We start from the raw sequence: 22,725 nt of genomic DNA on the forward strand, positions 1-22,725 counted from the left end.
ATCTCCGTTTCGCTCTCGTTTACAGTAGGAGAGCTTCATCAGGACCAGAGTGGAGCCTATACCATCTGCCCAACACTGAAAATAATTTCGGGAGCAGTTTGCCATAGTTTAATCTAACTAATTAGTTTGATTTAATTAGTTAGCCAAATCAGCAGATATTTTCACACCAGTTACTTTTGATGAGGGTACAGGAAAGTATGCTGGAGTATCACAGAGATTTGTACTAGGACCAATGTTATTATATTTGTAAATGATGTAGAAATGAGAACAATGAATGACGTGATCAGATGTGCAGGTGACACAAAATTATTCAAAGTTGTCAAATCACATGTGGATTGTGGGACGCTGCAGGAAGACCTTTGGGAGGCTGGCAGACTGAGGCTTCCACATGGCAAATGACATTTAATGTGGGTTACATTTTAGACATCCTATGCATTGAACATAGGATGTCTAAAGGGAAAAATAACCCTAATTATAATTATTCAGTGCTAGGTTCCATATTAGGAGTCATCGGCCAGGAAAAGGATGTAAGCATCATGGACAGTACATTGACATTTTCTACTCAATATGTGGCAGTGGCCAAAAAAAAAAAAAAAAGAAACAGGATGTTAGAAATTACCGTAATAGAAACAAAAGAAAGAATAAAACAAAAAATACAATGCTTCTATATTGCTGTAAGCTGCAATCGCAACTTGAGTATTGTGAACATTTCTGGCCTCCACATATCATAAAGAGATAACAGAATAAGAAAAGGTTTAGAGAGGGGTGACCAGAATGATAGAGGATGGAAATTACAAAGTACTACATTTAGGAGGCAATTCTATAAAGGTCTCCTAAATATGAGGGTTCAAATATAGAGAACTAAGCTCAGATTCTATAACAGCATCTGGATGCCCAGATGCCATTGTAGAGCATTAAGTTGGCATTTGCACGTCAATATATAGGCACAATCATGCTATGTAACAGGCAGGTGTAATGATAGCATCTAAGGGCTCCTTTTACAAAGTTTCAAGTTTATTAAAAATTTGTTTGACCTAAGCGGTTAACATAATAAAATTACACAAAAACAGGTTAAACATATTAAAACAGGGAAGACAAGTGACTTACACAAACATACGGCAACAAAAGGACAGATGGGGAAGAACTACAATAAATATAGGATAGGTAAGTCATAAAGACTAAAACAGTAGGTTAGGTAAAAAGATTGTCAAAAAAAAAAAAAGGGCATTTAACAAAAAGCATCTCGGAATAGAAATGTTTTTAATTCTATTTTAAATTGTTTTATATCTGATTCGTTACGGAGATATATAGGCAGTAAATTCCAAAGGGAAGGGGCATTAGGGCCATAGTGCGTGCTAAATTGCCACGTGCGCTAGACCTTAACGCCAGCATTGAGCTGGCATTGGTTCTAGAAGTGAAGCACGGGTTTAGCGTGCGCTAAAAACGCTAGCACACCTTAGTAAAAGGAGCCCTAAATGTTGCACGTTAGCATGCAACTTCTAGTACTCTGCAAGTTATGTGTTTAAATGTGGGACCCACCCGTGCTCTGCTCACATGTACACTCCTTTGCAGTTGTGCCTTAAGCTTGTTGAATATCACTATGGACTAAATTCTAAATATGGTGCCCATAAAAATATTCAGCACCGAAAAAAGTGCTTATTCTGTAAGCCACGCTTAAAGTTAGGCAAGGTGCGTAAAATAGCACGCTCAGGGACTGCAACTAAATTTAGGCATGGCCATTTGCACCAACAAAAAATGTGGTGCAAATGCCTGCATCTGAATTTAGGCACGGATGCTCTTATTCTATAATTGTGTGTGTAAATTAATGTAAGGACCCTGCTCTGTAAACTACACTATAGTAAAGTCCCCTAATGAGAAGAAAATCACCAATATTTATACTCCAAACATTCCCATATATAAGAAAGATGTAAACCACCAATATTTAAACTCTACTTAGGGGGGAGACCTCAGTAACGGAGCCCACGTACAGTCGTTTTTCACAGACCGAGGATTCAACGTGGCTCTATGCTCCTTAGCTCCAATCATCGGTCTCCTTCCCACCTATATTTTATCCTGTATTCTAAATATCTTATAACTATTATTTAGAAAGTATTTCTTTATTTGTTTTTTTATTTTTACTATTTAGTATTTTCTATTTCTGATTAATGCACATCTTAATACTTTTTTTTTAATTTTAAAATTCTAATTACTCTAATATAATGATAAGTCAGGTGTCTACACTCTTTCATTAAAGATCAAGCTGACATCACTTATACTTTTCAAATTTCAACTGGTTGTTAAACATTTAGTACTTATCAGTCGTATGTTTTAAAAGTACTTAGCTTTCAGTTTTTAGCTTTCATTTTTAGACAGCGCTCGTATATCATGCAATACCAACGTGGCCAGCGTTTCGTAGACTTGAATATTTGTCTACTGCTTCAGGGCTATTTTCCACGTATAACAAGCTGCTGTAAAAAACCAAAAAGATTTTCATATAAGAATTGCTCTTTAAGATCTAATTCAGTCCTTACAAACTATCAAGACTACCAGTTCTTACTTACTTGTTCAACACACACTATCAGTCATCTCAATCATATCCAAAATGGCCACAGCCTCTATTTAACTCGGTAACGTAATGACGTCAGAACAAAAGTCACTGGCGTCACGACGTGCCCGATACCCATAGGGAACCCGTTAATGTTACCTGAACTGTAACTAATTGTATTCAGAAAAAATGTTGCCACTCTATATGTTTATTTAATCCATTAGGATGTAAAGTGTTCAGACGATTGATCCATCTTTGCTCATGTTGGGCAAGAATTCTACAAAAATCCCCCCCTCGTATATTTGGTTGTAATACTTCAATAATCAATGCTTTTAAAGTTGCAAATTCATGATGTTTAGCTATACAGTGCCTTGCCAGCGGAGCACCTAAATTATGATTTTTAATGGTGCTCTTGTGTTCAGTGAGTCGGACACAAAATTTTCGAGATGTCTGACCGACATATATCAGGTCACATGGACATTTCAGGACATAAACAACACCTTGAGTTTTACAGTTTGAATTGTGTTTAAGGATGTATTCCTTTTTGTCTCCTGGATTAATAAATTGATTAGTACATTCCATCATTGTACACAACGAACATTCCCCACATTCACGATGGCCTAAATAATTTTCAACCTCCATAGTTTGTTGTTGGGGAAGTTGAGACGGGCAAAGCATTTCTTTTAAATTCCTGGTGCGACGGTAGGCAATTCTTAAAGAATAATCTTTAAATGTCCCAGCTATTTTCAACATCGCCCAGTGCTTCCTGAGAGAACGTGCAATTTGGTAACTGTTTTTCGAGTATGTTAAAACACATGTCATCTGCTTATCATCTGTTGAGCTTGTAGTCATCGGCTTTGGTTGTAATAAAAGTTCTCGGTGGTTGTAATACGCTCTTTTATAAGCCTTAGCTATAATGTTAGAGGGGTAACCTCGTTGTAGGAGCTTTTCCTTTAAATGAGTAGCCTGATGTTTAAACTCATAATCAGACGTACATATCCGCCTAATTCTCAAAAATTGAGAGAACGGGAGGCTCGCTTTTAAAGATCTAGGATGTGCGCTAGAGAAATGTAACATAGCATTACTATCTGTAGGCTTCGTGTATACTTTGGTATTAAATACACCATCAACCACTTTAATCTGTACATCCAGAAATGATATCTCAATTTCACTGCATATAGAGGTAAATTTTACTTTGGGATGACATATATTGATATATTCCAGAAACAGATTCAACTCAGCATGACCTCCATTCCAGATCATGAAAATGTCATCGATGTACCGGACCCATAACTTAATTTTATCTTGAAAACGTGAAGGGTATATCCATTTCTGCTCAAATGAATCCATAAAGAGGTTAGCTACAGATGGAGCCATTGTAATGCCCATTGCAATCCCTGAGCTTTGTTGAAACAATTGATCTTCGAATATAAAAAAACTAGTTTGAAGAACAATTCTGGCTAGTTGATAAATGAATTCAGTAGGGACCCTGGGGTTTGTTCTCATGTCCAACAGGTTCCTAATGATTTCTAGTGCCTCTTCTTGAGGGATAATAGTATATAATGAGCAGACATCAATGGTAACCAATATAGATTGTTTATCTGGAATCGTTTGGTCAATAATTCTCAAAAATTGAGTGGTGTCCTGGACATAGGAGGCAGTTTTTTTCACAGCATCTTGTAAGAATTTGTCAATGTAAATAGAGGATGCTTCCAACAGAGCTCCTCTATTGGAAACAATCGGCCTACTCTGCTCTGCCCATGACCCGCCCATTTTCATGCCTCCTTTTTTGACTCGTGTATAAAATTTAGGCATGGACCTTGTATGGGAATGTGTGTCTGAATGTTACATGAGTCTGTATTGGTTAAAGTTGACATATAGGATCTGCTATAAGCTGTTATTAACAGTCTATAGGTGTTTACATAATTTGGCTCCAAAATGTTTGATCAAGAGCATTCTGCCATATTTTCCGTCTTGTCAACTTCGATCTGCAGGGCTTATAGAATTGCAAATTCCATTTGCTAAAGATCTTAGATTGAAAGTATATTCTGTTGTGTCAGCCCAAGAGAATGGAATGGGCTTCCTTTATACAGTCAAACTTCGGTTTGGGAGTAACGCAGTTTGCGAGTGTTTTGCAAGACGAGCAAAACACTCGAGTAAATTTTGCCTCGCAAACAGCGTTGACTCGGGGAGAGCGGGAGCCAGAAGGCCTTGAGCATGTGCAGATGCTCAAGGCCCAGCCCAGGCAAGAGGCAGGATCTTCAGGCACCGGCACGTCCTGTGAGTTGGTGCTGCCTGCCAGTGCCAGATCGAGGTAAGGGCTTGTGTTTGGGCGGGCGATGCCGGTTCACGGGGAGGGGGGGGGGGTAATGCTGGTTCTTGGGGGAGAGGTGGAGCAGCGCTGGTGGCCTCGGGGGTGGGGGGGGACGACAACCAATCAAGCGAGTTTCCCTTACTTCCTATGTGGAAACTTACTTTCTTATACAAGCAATTTGGTTTATGAGCATGCTTCTGGAACGAATTAGGTTCGTAAACCAAGGTTCCACTGTATATACATCAACAACAGAATTTGCAGAATTTTAAGCGATTGCTCAAACGCCATCTTTTCTGTCAAATGAAATATAGAGTTTGATGTTTTTAACCTAGGATGAAAGTGAGGTGCTGGTCCCTATTTAATTTTATTGTTTGTGATTTATGTTGTATTGGGGGGTTTTTTTGAAGTTCATAGTATGTTATTTTGTAACCCGCCTTGGATAAGGCGGGAATATAAATAAACCATAACCATAAACTATAACCATGAGCACCAATAATTTCTTATTAAAATACCAATTATCAGTGCCAATTAGCTTTTATTTAAATTATGGGCACAATTTTAAGGGTTTTTTGTATAGAATTTGGGAATTGGTGCTCAGCTGGTACCTATGCATGTGAATATTACTTTTAGCACGACAGTGTTAGTATTCTATAATCTTAACATGCAAATAGCACTATCCCACCCCCACCCACACACTTTCTTTTATTGAGCATCAGAGTTTTTACCACCACAACTGGCGATTAAAAAAAAACCTAACACGGCTTCACAAAAGGGTAGAGGGGTATGTTTGGGCAGTATAAATTGTAGAATTAGGGGGTTGAAAACAAATGGGAGAAAACACTTTTTGCAGCTTCCCAAGGGAGTATGATAACAGTTACTTGTGCTTTGCGACTTCAATTCTTTAATTCCTTAGTAAAATACATTTTCAAGTGGACATTCAGTTCACAGTGTAACATCGATACTGAAGCATTCCCCTGGGAAAAATAACACCCAGCCCATGTAAAACCTTCAATGTAAAATCTAGCAATATAAATGGCATTTGTTATCTGATAGACAGCCAGTGAAGTTGTATACGCAACATTATTGGCCTGTCTCACCTCTTACTGGCAGCAGTGTTTTGTAGCAACTGCAGTTCTGCCAATAATCTGTCTGTGGGGCCCAAATACATAATTCTAGTCTAATTCAGATCTATAGACAAGAGTAGCTGCCTGCATAACCTGCTTTAATTCTGAATGACTGAGATAAGTGAATTTGTCTGATCCTTAACTCTTGCATTGTAAATATGATTGAAGTATTTTCATATCTATTTACCATACACTTATGAGTTGTTACTGATGTTATGCCTTGTTGGTGCATATATTTGATTTTTGATTGAGGCTTCATTGCCTCATTAATATTTGATCCCAGAAGATCTGGATGACATCACACAACTTATGAGCGATTGTCTTCCTGAAAATGACTGTAGCAAAACTGTGTGTTGAATTTTTTTTGAAAACTAAATGACAGCTCATGTGGATATTAGAAAGAATATTATCGTCTTATTTCTTTCCTAGGGTTTGTATAAAATGTTATCAGTTTAGATGAATTTACTAAAAACTGGCAACACTTTTATGTCTAGCTGAAACTCAGTGGGTCCTGGGCGGGAGGATCAAAATACCCCACCCCTGCCTGCCCCCAGGTCTGGCATCTCTCCTCCCTCCCTCCGCATCCAGCTGCTTACCCACCTGCTGGGTCCTCCAGATGCTACAGCGGCAGAGATAGCGTTAAAGGCTACCTCTCAGGTCATCAGGGCCTTTTCTCTGCTGCGACCCACTTACAAGAAACTGCATCAGAGTGGAGGGCGCAGCAAAGACCCTGCTGGCCAGATAGGCAGCCATAAGCACTGTCTCTGCAACAGTAGCATCTGGAGGATCCAGAAGGTGGGTAAGCAGCTGAACATGGTGGGGGGGAGGTGTCGACCTGGGCACACAGAAGGGAGAGTTCAGCTGCGGTCGGCTTCTACCATTGGGCAGCTCTGGGCATTGTGCAGGGCTTGCTCAATGGTAGCTACACCCCTGGCACTCATTTTAGTTAGAAGAGTTTACCTGCAAAACAATTAACAATGACAGAGAAAGCTAAGTCCATGCCATTTCCTGCGGAATTACTTGCTTTATGCACATTAATGTTGTCTCTGTAAAACACCTCACTTAATCCACAGTATGATAAAATGGCTTAAGTAAATACTTTCTAGCCCAAATCAATACATTAACTTTTGGCAGTAACACGTCAGCTGTATCGGTTTCTGTTCTCAGTTTTCATCCTGCTGAATGCTCACTGCTGTTTCAGCACTCTGATGTTCTTTAAGATTGAACTTTGCTTCTGACTACAGCCCATCTGAAGTCTGGTAGTGAAGAAAGGGAACGTATCAGAAGATCTAAGTATAGCACTGACTTCTTTTAACTTCTCACAGCAGAACTAATACAGTGAAAGAAAGGAATACAAAGATGAAACTCTGAAATGCACGCACTAAGGGGTTATGACAGGGCATGTGAGGTTTTCCCCTGAAGAGTCTAATCATTTGTAAATGATTTTTGTAAATTCCTGTGAGAAATAGTTCAGAGACTTGGATGCCTTGTAGATTTTAATGAATCTTATTGGATCTACATCAGAATTAATGCTGATAATGATGATGTCAGGGAGTTTAAGACCACACTGGTTCCTTCTTAAAAGCATGACAAGCATCCTTCTGGTTTTTTTGCTATCATCTTTTCTGCCTGTTTGGCCACCTTATTGTCATCAGATAGTTACCACCAGGTCCTGCTATTTTTTCTTGCACTGAAGTACTTCGCCTCTTCTGCTGCACCACTCCCTTAGGTTCTTCCAACCAAAATGTGTGGCCCTTAATTTTTCAGTATTAAATCTTAGCTGCTAAATTCTAGACCAGGGATGTCCAACGTCTGACCCAGCGGAGGCATTGCTTGTGTTCTTATGTTCTTTTGTTCTTATGAGATCTATTTGTATGCAGTGCTTCCATTGCATGCAAATAGATCTCATGCATATTCATTTGGGAAATTCTGAAAACCCGGCCTAGTGAGGGCTGAGGATGAACACCCCTGTTCTATACCATTCCTAAATCTTCACTTGATCCCTCATATTGTCCACATCTTATAGTATGGGCCCCAAAGTGATGGACTGGGTCAGGAACTGGTTGAATGGAAGGCGACAGAAGGTAATGATCAATCTAGATCGCTCGGAGAAAAGAAATGTTATCAGTGGTGTGCCTCAAGGTTCGGCTCTTAGGCCTGTTCTTTTCTAGCGTTTTTGTAAGTGATATTGCTGAAGATTTGCCTCTTTGTGGTAAGATTTGCCTCTTTGTGGATGATAACCAAAATCTGCAGTAGATACCCCTGATTGTATGGATAACATGAGGAAGAATCTAATGAACCTTGAAGAATAGTCCGAAATTTGGCAGCAAAGATTTAATGCTGAGAAACGTAAGATCACGCATTTGGGCTGCAAAAACCCAAGGGAACAGTACAGTTTAGGAGGTGACAAACTTTTGTGCATGAAAGAGGAGCAGGACTTGGGAGTGATAGTATGTGATGATCTAAAGGTGGTCAGACAGGTTGAATAGACAAAAGCTAGAATAGTGCTTGGGTGCATAGGGAGAAGAATGAGACTCCATTTAGAATATTATATACAGTTCTGGAGACTGCACCTTGAAAAAAATATAAATAGGATGGAGTTGGTCCAGAAGAAGGCTAAAATGGACAGTGCTCTCTGTCTTAAGGTGTACAGGGACAGACTTAAAGATCTCAATATGTGTACTTTGAAGGAAAGGTAGGAGAGTGGAGATATGATAGAGATGTTTAAATACCTATGTGGATAAATGCACATGAGTCGAGTCTCATGGGACCTAGGTTGGCCATTGTTGTAAACAGGATACTGGGCTTGATGGTTCTTCGGTCTGTTTCAGTATGGCAATTCTTATATTCTTAATTAAAGGAAACTCCAGAGTGAGAGGGCATAGAATGAGGTTAAGAGGTGATAGGCTCAGGAGTAATCTAAGGAAATACTTTTATACAGAAATTGTGGTGAATGCATGAAATAGTTTCCTGGTAGGGGTAGTGGAGACCAAGACTGTGTCTGAATTCAAGAAAGCATGGGATAGGCATTTGGGAACTCCTAGGTCACAGGTGTCAAAGTCCCTCCTCGAGGGCCGCAATCCAGTCAGATTTTCAGGATTCCCCCAATGAATATGTATGAGATCTATTTGCATACACTGCTTTCATTGTATGCTAATAGATCTCATGCATATTCATTGGGGCAATCCTAAAAACCCGACTGGATTGCGGCCCTCGAGAAGGGACTTTGACACCCTGTCCTAGAGAGATGAGGAGATGGGCCATGTAGCTTTTAGCTTCTTTTCATATTTCCAATCTGCACAGAGGATCACTTTTCCCAACAGCAATTCTGCAGTATCACTTACAAAAATGTTGGGGGGGGGGGAAATGGACCAAAAACATTTCCCTATGTTCCCCAGTAGTAACACCCTTATCCTCAGAATAAACTCCCTTTGCCACTATCCGGCAGCTCAGCAAAAGGTAATCCTGACTTGCAAAATATCTATTTTTACCAAGCACTAATTGAGCTACTGGAATATGGAGACAGGCATGGGAGAAGCCACTGCTTGCCATGGGATCGATGGTATGGAATGTTGCTACTATTTGGCTTTCTGCCAGGTACTTGTAACCTGGATTGGCCGCTTTGGAAACAGGATACTGGGCTAGATGGACCATAGTCTTATGTTATTCTATGCTATGCTTGGGGAGAGTCATATTTTCAATTATATTTAGGCCCTCTTTTACAAGCGCGTGCTAAATCAACACGTGCGCCAAGTGCTAATGCACACATTAGCATTTAGCGTGCGCTAAAAAGGGGGTTAATGTCACAAACAGAACATATGGAAAACATTGCTCTAAGTATACAACATAATGAAATAAATGAAGTACAAATATATTTAAAAATGAAAATAGTATGTAAATGCCACAAAAGGCTTCTAAAATGGCTTCCATTGTATACGGCTGCAGCTGTATGCACTGGTATAGCGAGGGTGGGAGGCACCCGGGTTGGGGGTTCCCTCCCCATCTCCGCTCCCCCTGCTGCGTGTGCATCCCTTCCCCCATGTTTAGCTTCCCTGGGTCGAGCAGCATCTCCAACTTGTTGCCCACACCGGCATCGGCTCTCCCTCTGACATCACTTCTAGTCGTGGGACCCAGAAGTACTGTATAGAGGGGAGCACTGAAGCCGGCGTGAGCAGCAGGTTGGAGCTGCGGCTTCTGCTGGCGAAGAACTAGAGGTGTAGCGGGGGGAAATGAAGGCATGTGCGCAGCAGGGGTGGATGGGAAGGAGCTGGGGGGAGAGGACAAAGAGGAGAAGAGGTGCCGGCGCTCCCACCAAGACAGCACCTGGGGCAGTCCACTTCCCCTTACGATGCAACTGGCTGCATGATATTTCTCTCTACACTGTTTTACAAGACTGGGGTGGGTTCCATTTTAGACAATCTATACATTGGATATAGGATTTCTAAAGTGAAACTCTGCTTCCAGACTGCACACTGGTCATTTAACAATAGCAGTTAGGTATCAAAAATATTACATACTACCTCTTTTCTTCCTCCTTTCCCAAGGCAACTATCCAGCTATAACTGTATATAACTTTTGAGATAGTAAGGCGGTTTGAATTTTTTTAGGCATTTTACCCTCAGATAGCTGCTTTGATGCAGACCTTTTAATTTTAAAACGAGAAGTACGTAAATTGGAAAGAGACAGACAACGACAGACTCAACTGGCGACTAAAAGTCAAAGAATATAAAAGAATAATTAAAGAAAAGCGCTGTAAACATTATTCCCAAATAAGCAATTCTCCCTTGCTGAATAATAAAGAACTTTTCAGAATAGTTAACTCTCTGTTTGATATTGATTTACTCAAACGTTCCAACTCTGACTTCCCACCCTCCGCCACAATCCTAGCCGACTATTTTGCCAGTAAAATTCACAATCTGAAATCGTCTCTCGTAGTTTCCAGCACAGAATCAATGATCAACCGACCTGCCATAGGAAAGGAAAGTTCAATAGCAGACATGACCTGGAATCACTTTGAAAGCCCAGACTGGAACCTATTCCTCAAGCTCTACTCTAAATATGCAAAATCCAACTACCTACTAGACAACTGTCCCCCCCTCTATCATGAAATCTGCCCCCCACACCCCATTTAAAGCTGAACTCTTCAACTGGGTTTCCCTATGCTTGTCCACCTGCCACTTTCTGACAGAACTCGGCCACATCCTTGTATCTCCTATTATTAAAAACCCCAAGGAACCTACCTCTTCGGTTACCAACTACAGAGAGACCCATTGCCAATATACCACTCTTCCAAAAAATTATGGAAGGTCTAGTTATTCATGAATTACCTAGAGAAGTTCAACATTCTTCATGATTCCCAGTCTGGCTTCCGCTCAAATCATAGCACAGAAACAGTCTTAGCTTCTCTGACTAATTACCTCTTCCATTTATTTTCATTGGGAAAAAGCGCCCTGATACTCCAGTTTGACTTGAGCAATGCCTTTGACCTGGTTGACCATGACATTTTACTCAGATGCCTCGACTCCATTGGCATCTCCGGACAAGTACTAAACTGGTTCACAGGCTTCTTAAAAAACCGCACTTACCAGGTTCACTGTAACGGAACCTTCTCCCAATCCTGGCACAATTCCTGCGGAGTACCTCAGGGCTCCCCTCTATCCCCTTCTCTATTCAACGTCTACATGGCTTCATTGGGTCATATGTTATCTGACTTAAAACTGAAATTATATATATATATATATATATAAACAAATGACATCACTATTATCATTCCCATAAGCTCCCTTTCACAAGAGACCGAACAATTCACCTCTTCCGTCCTCACCAAGATAGAACAATGGACCACACTATTCAAATTAAAACTGAACTCAGATAAAACCAAAATTTTCCTGGCTAGTCCCACTAACAAGGTAACAAATACCTCCTTGAAATTAAATGGGTTAGACTACCCAATTAACCCTACTATCAAAATCCTTGGAGTCATCCTGGACCGATGCCTGACTTTTGAAGTCCATACTAATGTTCAGGTTAAAAAATGTTTTGGTACCCTCTGGAAACTTCACACCATCAAACACTATATCAACTTCCTCTCCTTCCGACTTCTGGTCCAATCACTAATCTTGAGCATCCTAGATTATTGCAATATTATATACCTAGGATCATTTAAAAAAAGCCATCAAACGCTTAAGAATCGTTCAGAATGCTGCCGTTTGCGTCATTTACAATCTCAAAAAATCAGATCATGTAAGCCTTTATTACAAAAAACTGCACTGGCTGCCGATAGAGGCAAGGATCATCTTCAAATTTGCTTGCCTCTGCTTCAAAACCTTAACAGGCTCATCTCCAATCTACCTGTCGGATCACTTTGAACGTTCAGGCCCCACCCTCACACGTAATTCCCACCTGTTTGCCTTCCCGTCCCTAAAGGGCTGTGTCTACAAGAGATTCCTTGATAGATCTCTGGCATTCCAAGCAGGCAAATGGAATAAATGTCTAACTACTTTCATTTCTAACTCACCCTCCTACCAAACTTTCAGGAAATTAATCAAAACCTATTTCTTTGATAAATTTCTCTTACTCCCTCCCTGCCTTGTATCTCTGATATGCCTCCGGATTTCTTGACTACTCCCGACTTGCTAAGCTAAACCGATTGACTTGTTTGTAACATCGCTGTCTAAGTACAGTCTCTTACTCTGTTAACCGCTCTGAACTTTTATGGTACTGCGGTATGCAAAAAAAAAAAAGTTATTATAAGCAGCATATTTTAGACATCTGACTTTGGTACAGTTTTTGAAAACATAACCCAGCAAGGGAACAGTGGCATACAAAGGGGGGGAAGGGGGGCAGCGGGAGCATCCCTTAATAAGGTGCTCCAAGCAAGGGCCAGCATCATGGTCCAACTCCGGAAACTTCTGGCATGGCAGCATTCAGAATTTACTGCTCTTGCCGGCGTCAGGCCGTCCTCTCTACCAGGTCCTACCTTCATGGAACAGGAAGTAGGCGGGACCTGGCAGAAAGGAAGGCCCGATGCCAACAAGAGCAGCGAGTTCTGAATGCTGTGCTGCTGACTGGGGAGTGATAGAGAAAGAGAGGGAAGGAGTGGGGGAAACATGGTGCACCTAATTGAGGGCGGGAGGGAGTAGGAAGACCAGGGAGAAGAGAGGAAAAAGAGATGCCAGGCCATGGGGAAAGAAGGCAGGGAGGGGAAAGGAGGGAGAGAAAGGAAAGAGAGGAGATACCAGAGCATGGAAGGGGAAGAAAGATGGAAGAGAGGGAGAGGAGAGAAATGCCAGGGCATGGGGGAAGAGAAGGAAACAGGGATGCCAGACCATCAGGAAGGGAGGTAAAGGAAGGAGAGGAGATGCCATAGTATGGAAGAGGAGGGAGATATGAAAGGGAAGGAGAGAAGAGAGTTGTCAAGGCGTGGGGGGAGGGAAGGGAAGGAGACTGAGATGCCAGACCATCGGGAATGAGGGAGGGTAAGGAAGGAAGGAAGAAAAGGATATACCAATGCATGGAGGGGGAGATAGAAAGAGAGGAGAGAGATCCCAGCGCATGGGAAGGGAAGCAAATACCAGACCAAGGGGTGAGTTGGTGTGGGAAGGAGGGAAGAAAAGGAGAAGAGAGAGATACCAGAGCATGGTGGAGAGAGTGAAGACAGAAAGAGAAAAATGGAAGGGGTAGAGAAAGAGGGCGAATGCTGGATGGAATAGAGAGTGAAGAGAAGATGAGGAAAGCAGAAACCAGAGATGACAAAAGGTAGAAAATGTTTTTTGTTGCTTTAGAATAAAATAGTATTGTACTTATATTGATAAACATTTATAAATCGAAAATGGAAACAAAGTAATCTTTTTATTGGATTAATTTTAATTTTTTTTTTTTTTTTTACTAATGTTTGGAAGCCAAAATCCCCTTCCTCAGGCAGTGGCGTACCGGGGGGGGGGGGAATGTTAAAAGATGATCGGCCCTGGGTGTTGCATATCCTAGGTGCGTCACTGCATGGAAGAGAGCTTTCTGAAAATAGGATTATATTGGATTTCTGATGCTTCATTATGTATGCCTTTGGCTAATGTTTTTAAGTCTGTAGTTTTTCATGGCGTTGACACATCTTTTTCTTCTTTCAGGGACTTAAAGCAGCTGACAACGACCCCACGGCTCCACCATATGACTCTCTGCTAGTCTTTGACTATGAAGGCAGTGGCTCCACCGCTGGATCCTTGAGCTCCCTCAACTCTTCAAGTAGTGGTGGAGAGCAAGACTATGATTACCTAAATGACTGGGGCCCTCGCTTCAAGAAACTTGCCGATATGTATGGTGGAGGCGACGACTGAAATTCAGGGTGAACTTTTGGTTTCTGGACAAGGACAAATATTTCACCTGATATTCCCCCCCAAAAAAAGCATAAAGAAGCTAGGCTTTAACTTTGTAGTCTACTAGCTCAAGTGCTTGTTTGAAAGCTTCGGCATAGGCTGCAAACCAATTTGGGCTTGATGGGAATATCAGTACTCCAATACTGTTTGGAAGAAGAAAAAATTGTTGAGCTCTGTTACACTTGAATTTTACAGTACAGAAGCACTGGGATTTTATGTGCCTTTTTGTACCTTTTTCAGATTGAAATTAGTTTTATGTTCATGGCTTTAATGGTACTGATTTCTGAGAGGGTAGTTAAAATGACAAAGTATGTCGTGGGTGGGAAAGTGCAAGTAACCATGATGCTTCAACATGCTTTTGTTACATTTGCGTTGCTTTCCTTAAAGTACAGAATTAGCGAGGAAGTAAAAGCTTCATGGATCTTGTTTTTGGGATTTAGGCGGAAACCATAAGGATGGCAAGTGTACAGTGCATTACTTCTAGTTGTAGATGTTAGGGGTTTTTTTCACTAAAATTCTAAAACTTATGCAGCTGGTCACAAATAAAAGAGTCGTTATATCATCAGTTAGTAGCAGAATTGATTATTTTTTTTCATACATTAGAATGTTAGGCTCATTTTTGGTCTTAATCCATGTACACTTTTTTTTTTTTTTTTAGTTTATTTTTTGAGAAATTTTTGGTACTTTTGATCACTTCACTGTAAAAATGTGTACATAATGTTTTATCAGCATTGTCTATAAAGAAGTGTAAAAGCTTCAGACGTGTATGTATTATTTGGACTATGGATTCAGGTTTTTTGCATGTTTATATCTTTTTTCTTTTTTGGATTAAAACATTTACAAAACAGGCTAGAATCAAATTACAGTGATTCAGTTGCTGGACCTTAGATTGAATATTGACATTTTTTAAGCAATTTGAGGAGGGGGAATAGTTCTTAGCACAAATGTTTTACATAATTTGTACCAAAAAAACCAGGAAGGTGTGGCCTGACATTGGTGGCATTACTAATATATGTTTTAAGAAAGCAAAAAAAAAAAAAAAAGGGGAAAAAGTTTAAACTGGAGAGTCTTCTGACAACAGCTTTGCCTCTGTATTGTGTAAATGATACACCTCTGACCCCCAGCGTTCTGAATAAAATGCTAATTTTGGATGTGGTGGCTGGTTTGAACTTTTTCTTTTCCACTTGAACAGTTTGAAATGTGAAAAATCCCAAGATACTCGGCGTTTTCTCTGAGAACAATGAAAAAAATAAAAGATGGAGGGGAAGAGGAAGAGGAAATGTAAATACATTTCTGCATCATACCATACATTTGTGCAGCTCAATTTGATTCTTATGTGAATGTGAAGGACCACACTATCACAGAACTCTGATAGATCTGTTTTTGAAAACCTAAACGACAACAGATAATTAATTTTCTACCATACAAATATGACTAGTACTGGAAGTGAAATCTCAAAGTAGAGAATGACACGGGAACAAATTTTTCCCCGTCTCTGCAGGAACTCATTTTCCCATCTCGTCCCCCCCCAGAGTTCTTTTCCTGCCCCTACCCCATTCCTGCAAGTTCCATCCTCATCTGCACAAGCCTCAAACACTTTAAAAGCATAAGTGTTCGAGGATTGTGCAGTTAAGGCAGAGCTTACAGGAATGAGGTAGGGACAGTGACAGTGACAAAACTCACGGGTGCAAAGGCAGCAACTCAGCCAGTGAGCCACAGTCCTTCCAGATGTGCTATGAAGCTACTTCCTTATGTTGAGGCCTCCAGGTTGGTGATGTTGGCAAAATGCAGCAAACTAGGCAGGAGGCATCTCTCATTCCTTCTGCCAATGAAGATTGGGGCTTTCTAGAATAATATGGTTGAATTCTGGAAGGGTAGAGGGTGAGTATTCAAAGATACTACATAAACACACACACACACACAGAGGGGAATGTGTTGGAGAGGGAGTTGTACTTTGAGATTTCACCAACTTGATGTAGGAGATTACCTTGATGAAATCAGGCCATTTTAATTGAAGAAGAAGAGACTGAAAGGTCATAGTTTGCAAAGGATTTTGGGAGGAATAAACCACCTTTGCTAACAGTCCCTTTCACTTTGGTTAATACAGGAGATTTCAATATACTATTGATTGATTGGGCTTTAGGCATAATACTCAGCTGGTGCCAATATATCCGCTGCCAGTGGATTATATAGGGTTAAAAAGAATGGTCTATTATCTACTAGTTGGAAAACAGGTTGTGAGGTGCCACAGGGTTGGCCCCCTTTCTCTGATATTATTTAATGTTATGATGCAATGCTTGGGTAGAGCAATGTTTAGTTATACTTACGCAGATTACATTAATATTCTGTTACCTTTTGGCAATGCAGATTTAGATTGGATTTTATTAAAAACAGGGCTTAACACTGTGGAACAATGGGTATTGACCCACAAATTGAAAATAAATATAGAAAAACCTAAATTTTTTGGACTGGGTTCTTAGGATCTAGCCAGATCACATTGGCAGTCAATAGGTCAAAATAATTATGTCTTTGATATGCAAACTAGAGTTTTGGGCATTCAATTGGATAATTTCTTGACTATGGAACATCAGATTAAATTGGTTAGTAGGAAAGCTTTTGGCCTTTTAAGGAAATTACAGGCCATGGTGTAGTGGGGGGGTCCACCCTGGGCGCCATCTTGGTGAGGGCGCTGGCCCCTGTTCTCCTCTCTGCCCTCACTCCTTCCCATTCCCCCCCTGCTGCACACGCACCTTCATTTCCCCCCACTATACCTCTACCTTTGTGTCAGCATGAGCAACAACTCCAACCTGTTTCTCGTGCCATTGTCAGCTCTCCCTCTGATGTCACTTCCGGGTCCCACACCTAGTAAATGACATCAGAGGGAGATCCAAAGCGGGTAGCAAGTTTGTGATGCTGCTCACGCCGGGAAAATTAAAGAGGTAGGGGAGAAGGCGGGGGTGGGGAAGGAGCGGGGGCAGAGAAGAGTGTGGGGAGAGGGGTGCAGCAGCCCCAGCCACCTCTCATCCTCACTACGCTATTGATTGCGGGCAGTACATAAATATTTTGATACAGCAGTGTTTGCAATTACAGTTCAATCACATGCTTTCTTTGATGGATTATTGTAATATACCTAAGATGTGCAAATGGGTTGTTGAAGAGACTGCAGACATTACAGAATACTGCAGTTAGGGTGATCTTTTCAGTCTTTAAATATCACAGAATTGCATCATATATAATTAAATTACATTGGTTGTCAGTACAAGCAAGGATAAATTTTAAGCTTTGCGTAAGTCTTCAATATTTTATATGGTCAAGGACCATCATATCTTCTGGAATTAGTCTCAGAACATGCTTTTTGGATATCTTCTGGAATTAGATCAGGACATGCTTTTTGGTACCAGTTTTACCTTCAATTTCCCTCCTCAAAAGCAACTGGATCATGTATGCAATGAAATGCATCTTTTTATTACCAGGCATCGCTAATCTGGAATGATTTACCCTTTTTAATTAGATCAGAAGTTCATTGTACAGTTTTTAGAAATTTCCTGAAATTGATTATGATGTGTGTTTATTTTATTTTAAGGAATTTATTTATTTTTAAAATTTCTATACCTTTTTTTCCCAAAACGGTTTACAATGAGTTACATACATAAAATATTAAAAGTCAATTCAAATAAGAACAAAAACAGGCAGATTCAATCTTATATAAAGTCAATTGCTCAAAGAAATGCATCTACAAATAGTTGAGTCTTCGGGCTCCTTTTACGAAGGTGCGCTTGGGTTTTTAGCGCATGCACAAAATTACCACACGCTATAGCGCGCGGTAGCCGGAAATCTACCGCCTCCTAAAAAGGAGGTGGTAGTGGCTAGCGTGCACAGAAATTTAACGTGCGCTATTGCGCGCGTTAAGGCTCTAGCACACCTTTGTAAAAGGAGCCCTTTATCATTTTCCTAAATGAGTTCCTCTTTCCACATTTTTGAATCTGGCTAACTGGGTCTGTTTCCAATAGTTGAATTTATTGCGATCTGCTATGAACTCACAAGTGCCATGGCGGAATGCAAATGGTAATGGAATGAATATCTGGTTTCATTGTTGGCTGTAACAACTTAACCGATTATGCTGATATTTAGTACTAACAGGTTAAGTGCTTAGGCTCGGATTCTCTATAGGGCATTGATATCGGTGGCCACCGATCAGGTGTGAATCACACGACAGAGCCCTGTAGAGCAGTGTTTTTCAACCTTTTTACACCTATGGACCGGCAGAAATAAAATAATTATTCTGTGGACCTGCATTGGTCCGTGGACCGGCGGTTGAAGAACACTGGGCTAAGTCGTGGGCCAGACCCCGCCCATCTCTACCCAATCTCCACCCCAGACCCCGCCCCCATAATAGTACTAATTGCACCTTGCACGTCCCATGCCTCATCTGGAAGCCTTCCCTCTGACGTTGCAACGTCAGAGAGAGGCTTCCGGTTCAGGCGCAGGATGCCCTTAGGAACCACTGCCCGCGGCTTTGTGCACTGAATCAGTTAGGAAGAGGGAGCTGGCTCGAAGATAACGCCGCGTCGTCGCACCATGGACCGGCGGTTGAAGAACACTGTTTTGGGCCTGATGCACATGCTGGCCCTGTGGACTGGCAGGAAATTTCTGTGGACCGGCACTGGTCCATGGACCGGTGGTTGAAGAACACTGCTATAGAGAATCTGCCTCTATGAAAGATAGGTGTCTAAAATGTAGGCCAGGGTTATCTGGGCCTAAATTTCTGGCGTGGGCGTCTATCTTTGGTTTGAATTGCGCCTATGTAGGCACTTTATGCCGCCTTATTATGTCTTTGATATACAAACTAGCATTCCAGCATCAGCCACACCCATAGTGGTGCAATACCGGTGTGTATTATTTAGGTGCCAGTAAGCGCTTTAACGGTTAAATTTTCTGCCATTTTAAACAGGGTTTGTTAATCAACTTAGGTGCAGGTAGGACGCCATTTCTAGAATTTCCCCCTTAGTGGCTAAAGATAGGTCTTCTGTTTTAGCCACTAAACCTAGCTGCCTTGGCACTAAATATCTGCACCTTGCCAGCTAATTTGAATGATATAGCCTCTAACCATGAATATTCAGCAGGAGATAGCCGCTTATCTCATGCTAAATAGCCACAGTTAGTCACCGATAAGCCATTAAACTGGTCAAAACTGGTTAAATAGTTTTGAATATCAGGAGGAATGGGCTTTTAATGATCATACTGAACTGGATTCATTTTAGGGGATATGCAAAAAAAAAAATATATATATATATATATATGACAAATTAGCATGCAGGTTAAATATCAACTCACACACAAGTTTTTGTACAAATTTTAATGGTTGTCCCTTTATTAGTTCTATTTTTATTGTAAACTGCCTTGAAACCATGGTGGGAAGTGGTATACGAAATTAACACATCCAATACAACCTGAAATATGAGACAAATGAAATATTAAAAATAACTTTGTACCAGTGTGGTTTGCCATTCAATTATAGTATACTCATATGTTGAAAGTAGAAAACTTAACTAAAAAAAAAAACCATTAATATGGGCTTGGACTTTGGTTTCTGTTCAGTATATTTTTCTTCATTGCTTATTTATGGAAATAATGAAATAATTGGTGTGCCTTTTGCTACAGTGTAAACAGGAAATCTGAGATTTCAAGAGAAGCAAACCTGCCAATTCATAAATGATTTTGCAGAGAGAATAAAGAGATCTCAAGTACAGTGGTACCTCGGTTTACGAGTGCACCGGTTTGCGAGTGTTTTGCAAGACAAGCAAAACATTCGCAAAATTGGCGCCTCGGAAACTGAGCGTGCCTCGATTTACGAGCGCCCCCCCCCCCCCCCCCACGCGATCCGGTACCCTCCCCCCTGTGATCCGGCACCCCCCCGCCGCAACCTGAAGTCCCCCAGATCTACCCGAATCCGCTTCTTACTTTCAGGTCGGCCTCGGCACCGGCACCAGCATGTCCTGTGCGTTAGTGCCGGTGCCCGAAGATCGGCCTCCTCTTCTGTGCTGGGCCTTGAGCATCTGCGCATGCTCAAGGCCTGCGAGTTCACGTTCTCTCCGAGAAGAGGAGACCAATCTTCAGGCACCAGCACCAACGCACAGGACATGCAGGTGCCGAGGCCGAGCTGAAAGTAAGAAGCAGGTTCGGGTGTGTCTGGGGGACTTCAGGTCGCGGCGGGGGGGGGGGTGCTGGATCACAAGGGGGGGGGTGCTGGATCACGGGGGGGACACCTTTGGGGGGAGCAATGCCGGTTCTCATGGGGGGGGGTGGATAGAGCAGCGCCGCTGGCCTCGGAGGGTGGGAACGTATCAAAGCGAGTTTCCATTGTTTCCTATGGGGAAACAAGCTTTGATATACGAGTATTTTGGTTTACGAGCATGCTTCTGGAACGAATTATGCTCGTAAACCAAGGTACCACTGTAAATGTAGGCGAGTGATTCAGTAAACAAGTTGATCAGTCTTAAAACATGCTGTCGTTAAGATGAGGATAAGATATGCGATGGTCAGGTTTATTTAACCCCCTCTTTTACTAAGGTGTGCTTACCGATTAGCGCGCACTAAACACTAATGTGTCCATAGACTAACATGCACACGTTAGTGTTTAGCGTGCAGTAATCGGTTAGCGCACCTTAGTAAAAGAGGGCCTAAATGAAGATTTCAAATACAGTATTATTAATTTAGATCTGAAAACTGCCATTTTTATAAAGTCTGCAGTCGGGGGGGGGGGGTCACATGCTGTGCATTTGAGTGGGAATAGGAGAAACATCACAAAAAGCCTTACATAATAAGAACACTTTTCCATCGTTGCTCGGAAGTTAGTGTAAGGACTGTTAGTCAGGCCCCCACAATGTAACGTTGGTGGGGTTATATTAGAGGCGCCCTTAAACACGCCAGGTCCCAGGTTCAGTTCCCTCACTGAAGATTCACCAGGAAGTAGACTCAAATAAGAAACACAGCCAGAATGATTGCATAAAGAATATATTATACAAATAGGCTTACAGAAAAGCAATATTCAGTTAGCTATACTATTTTTCAATATATCTTGTTTCAAGTGGTTCAGTAAGTCAGCATTCCATCTATTTCATTGATTTAGAGATTTCTAAATAGGCAATATTCATTTTTGAGCATGAATTATTTGTAAGATATTTTTAATTGGAGAGAAATATTCTCCAAGAAGGCTATACTTCAAAGGTAAGATGCTTTGAAGTATGAATAAAATAGGTGAATGCCAGCCATAAGTGACTGATGTCCCAATCAATGTGCCAGTGGTTATCAGCACCTGCAGAGTAAAAGAACCGTAGGAATCATTAAATGGAGCAGTGGCAGTTTAGCGACCAAAAATTAATTTATATTATTATTCTGAAGGATACTTTGCTGTCGCTGGAAGCCTTCGTTGTTACAGAGCATAAAATAACCTTGTTCTTAATAATCATTCATTTTATGTGTAGTTTTTGCTTCTTTTTCCCCCCCATTTTATATCATCTATAATGTTAGGCAGCATTGTCTTATTCTTACTCATGAGTGAAAGGCACTGCAAAAGGTCCCTTGTGACTAGCAGATTAAATGGATCAATGGAACACCCCATTGCCATCATCATTGCTTGGGTAGTGTTGTATTTTCTGTGTTATTCTTATAGTGACCTCGTGGAAACCTCTTTCCTTGAAGAAATTTCACTGTGCCAGGAAAAAAAAGACTTTTCCCCATTAACTAGTCCCTATAGGAGAAAAATCTAAGATCTCTATGTAACTATGTGGAATAAAATCATTCAGGCGCCTGAATCGTCTTGGACATGCCTCGGGGAGATCAGAGGGTCGGGTGAGTTGTTAGAGGCCAGGTTGCAAACTGTTACAATAAAAATTGTGCGATAGAGAAGGAACCAGCATGGAGAAGAGAGAGATCTAGCTTTCTTGCTGAATAACATTAATGCAAGACAGACAGATGGAAAATCACTGCAAGCAAGCTGAATGCTTCCTGGAGTTCCTCCTGCTAGTGAAGAGGGACAACTTTAAATATAAGCCTCAGAGAAGCAAGTGGGTACTGACATCAGATCAATGGGGTTTGTGCGTTAAGTCTGATTCATAATTCAACTGCTCAATGTTAAGAACGTAAAAACACATTGTCCCTGAGGAATGGACAATAAAGATGGACTGGTTTTGAACCACTCTTGCAGCTCAGTTTCTTGTTGGAATCCTTTATAAGATTTTCTCTGCAGAGGCACAGAGGAAATTGTCCTTCATTATAAGCTCCATCCAAGGTTCATGCTTGCAACTGTCAGAAAAAAATCTCATAGCTGCACAAAACTACCAGAGATGTTGTGTGCATGGTCGATTAAAAAAT

At 41.1% G+C, this 22,725-nt stretch overlaps 1 protein-coding gene across 1 annotated transcript in view; it reads left to right on the top strand.

Moving 5' to 3' along the window:
* Positions 1-15,427, top strand: part of CDH2 (cadherin 2) — a 486,773-nt gene extending 471,346 nt beyond the window's left edge. The window contains exon 16 of the mRNA XM_033933790.1: positions 14,107-15,427. Coding sequence (XP_033789681.1) covers positions 14,107-14,313 — 207 coding nt within the window. The 3' untranslated portion in view covers positions 14,314-15,427. The remainder of the gene's footprint in view (positions 1-14,106) is intronic.
* The last annotated feature ends 7,298 nt before the right edge of the window (positions 15,428-22,725 follow it).

Source organism: Geotrypetes seraphini, chromosome 2 (assembly GCF_902459505.1).
Source record: "Geotrypetes seraphini chromosome 2, aGeoSer1.1, whole genome shotgun sequence".
NCBI classification, from domain to species: domain Eukaryota; kingdom Metazoa; phylum Chordata; class Amphibia; order Gymnophiona; family Dermophiidae; genus Geotrypetes; species Geotrypetes seraphini.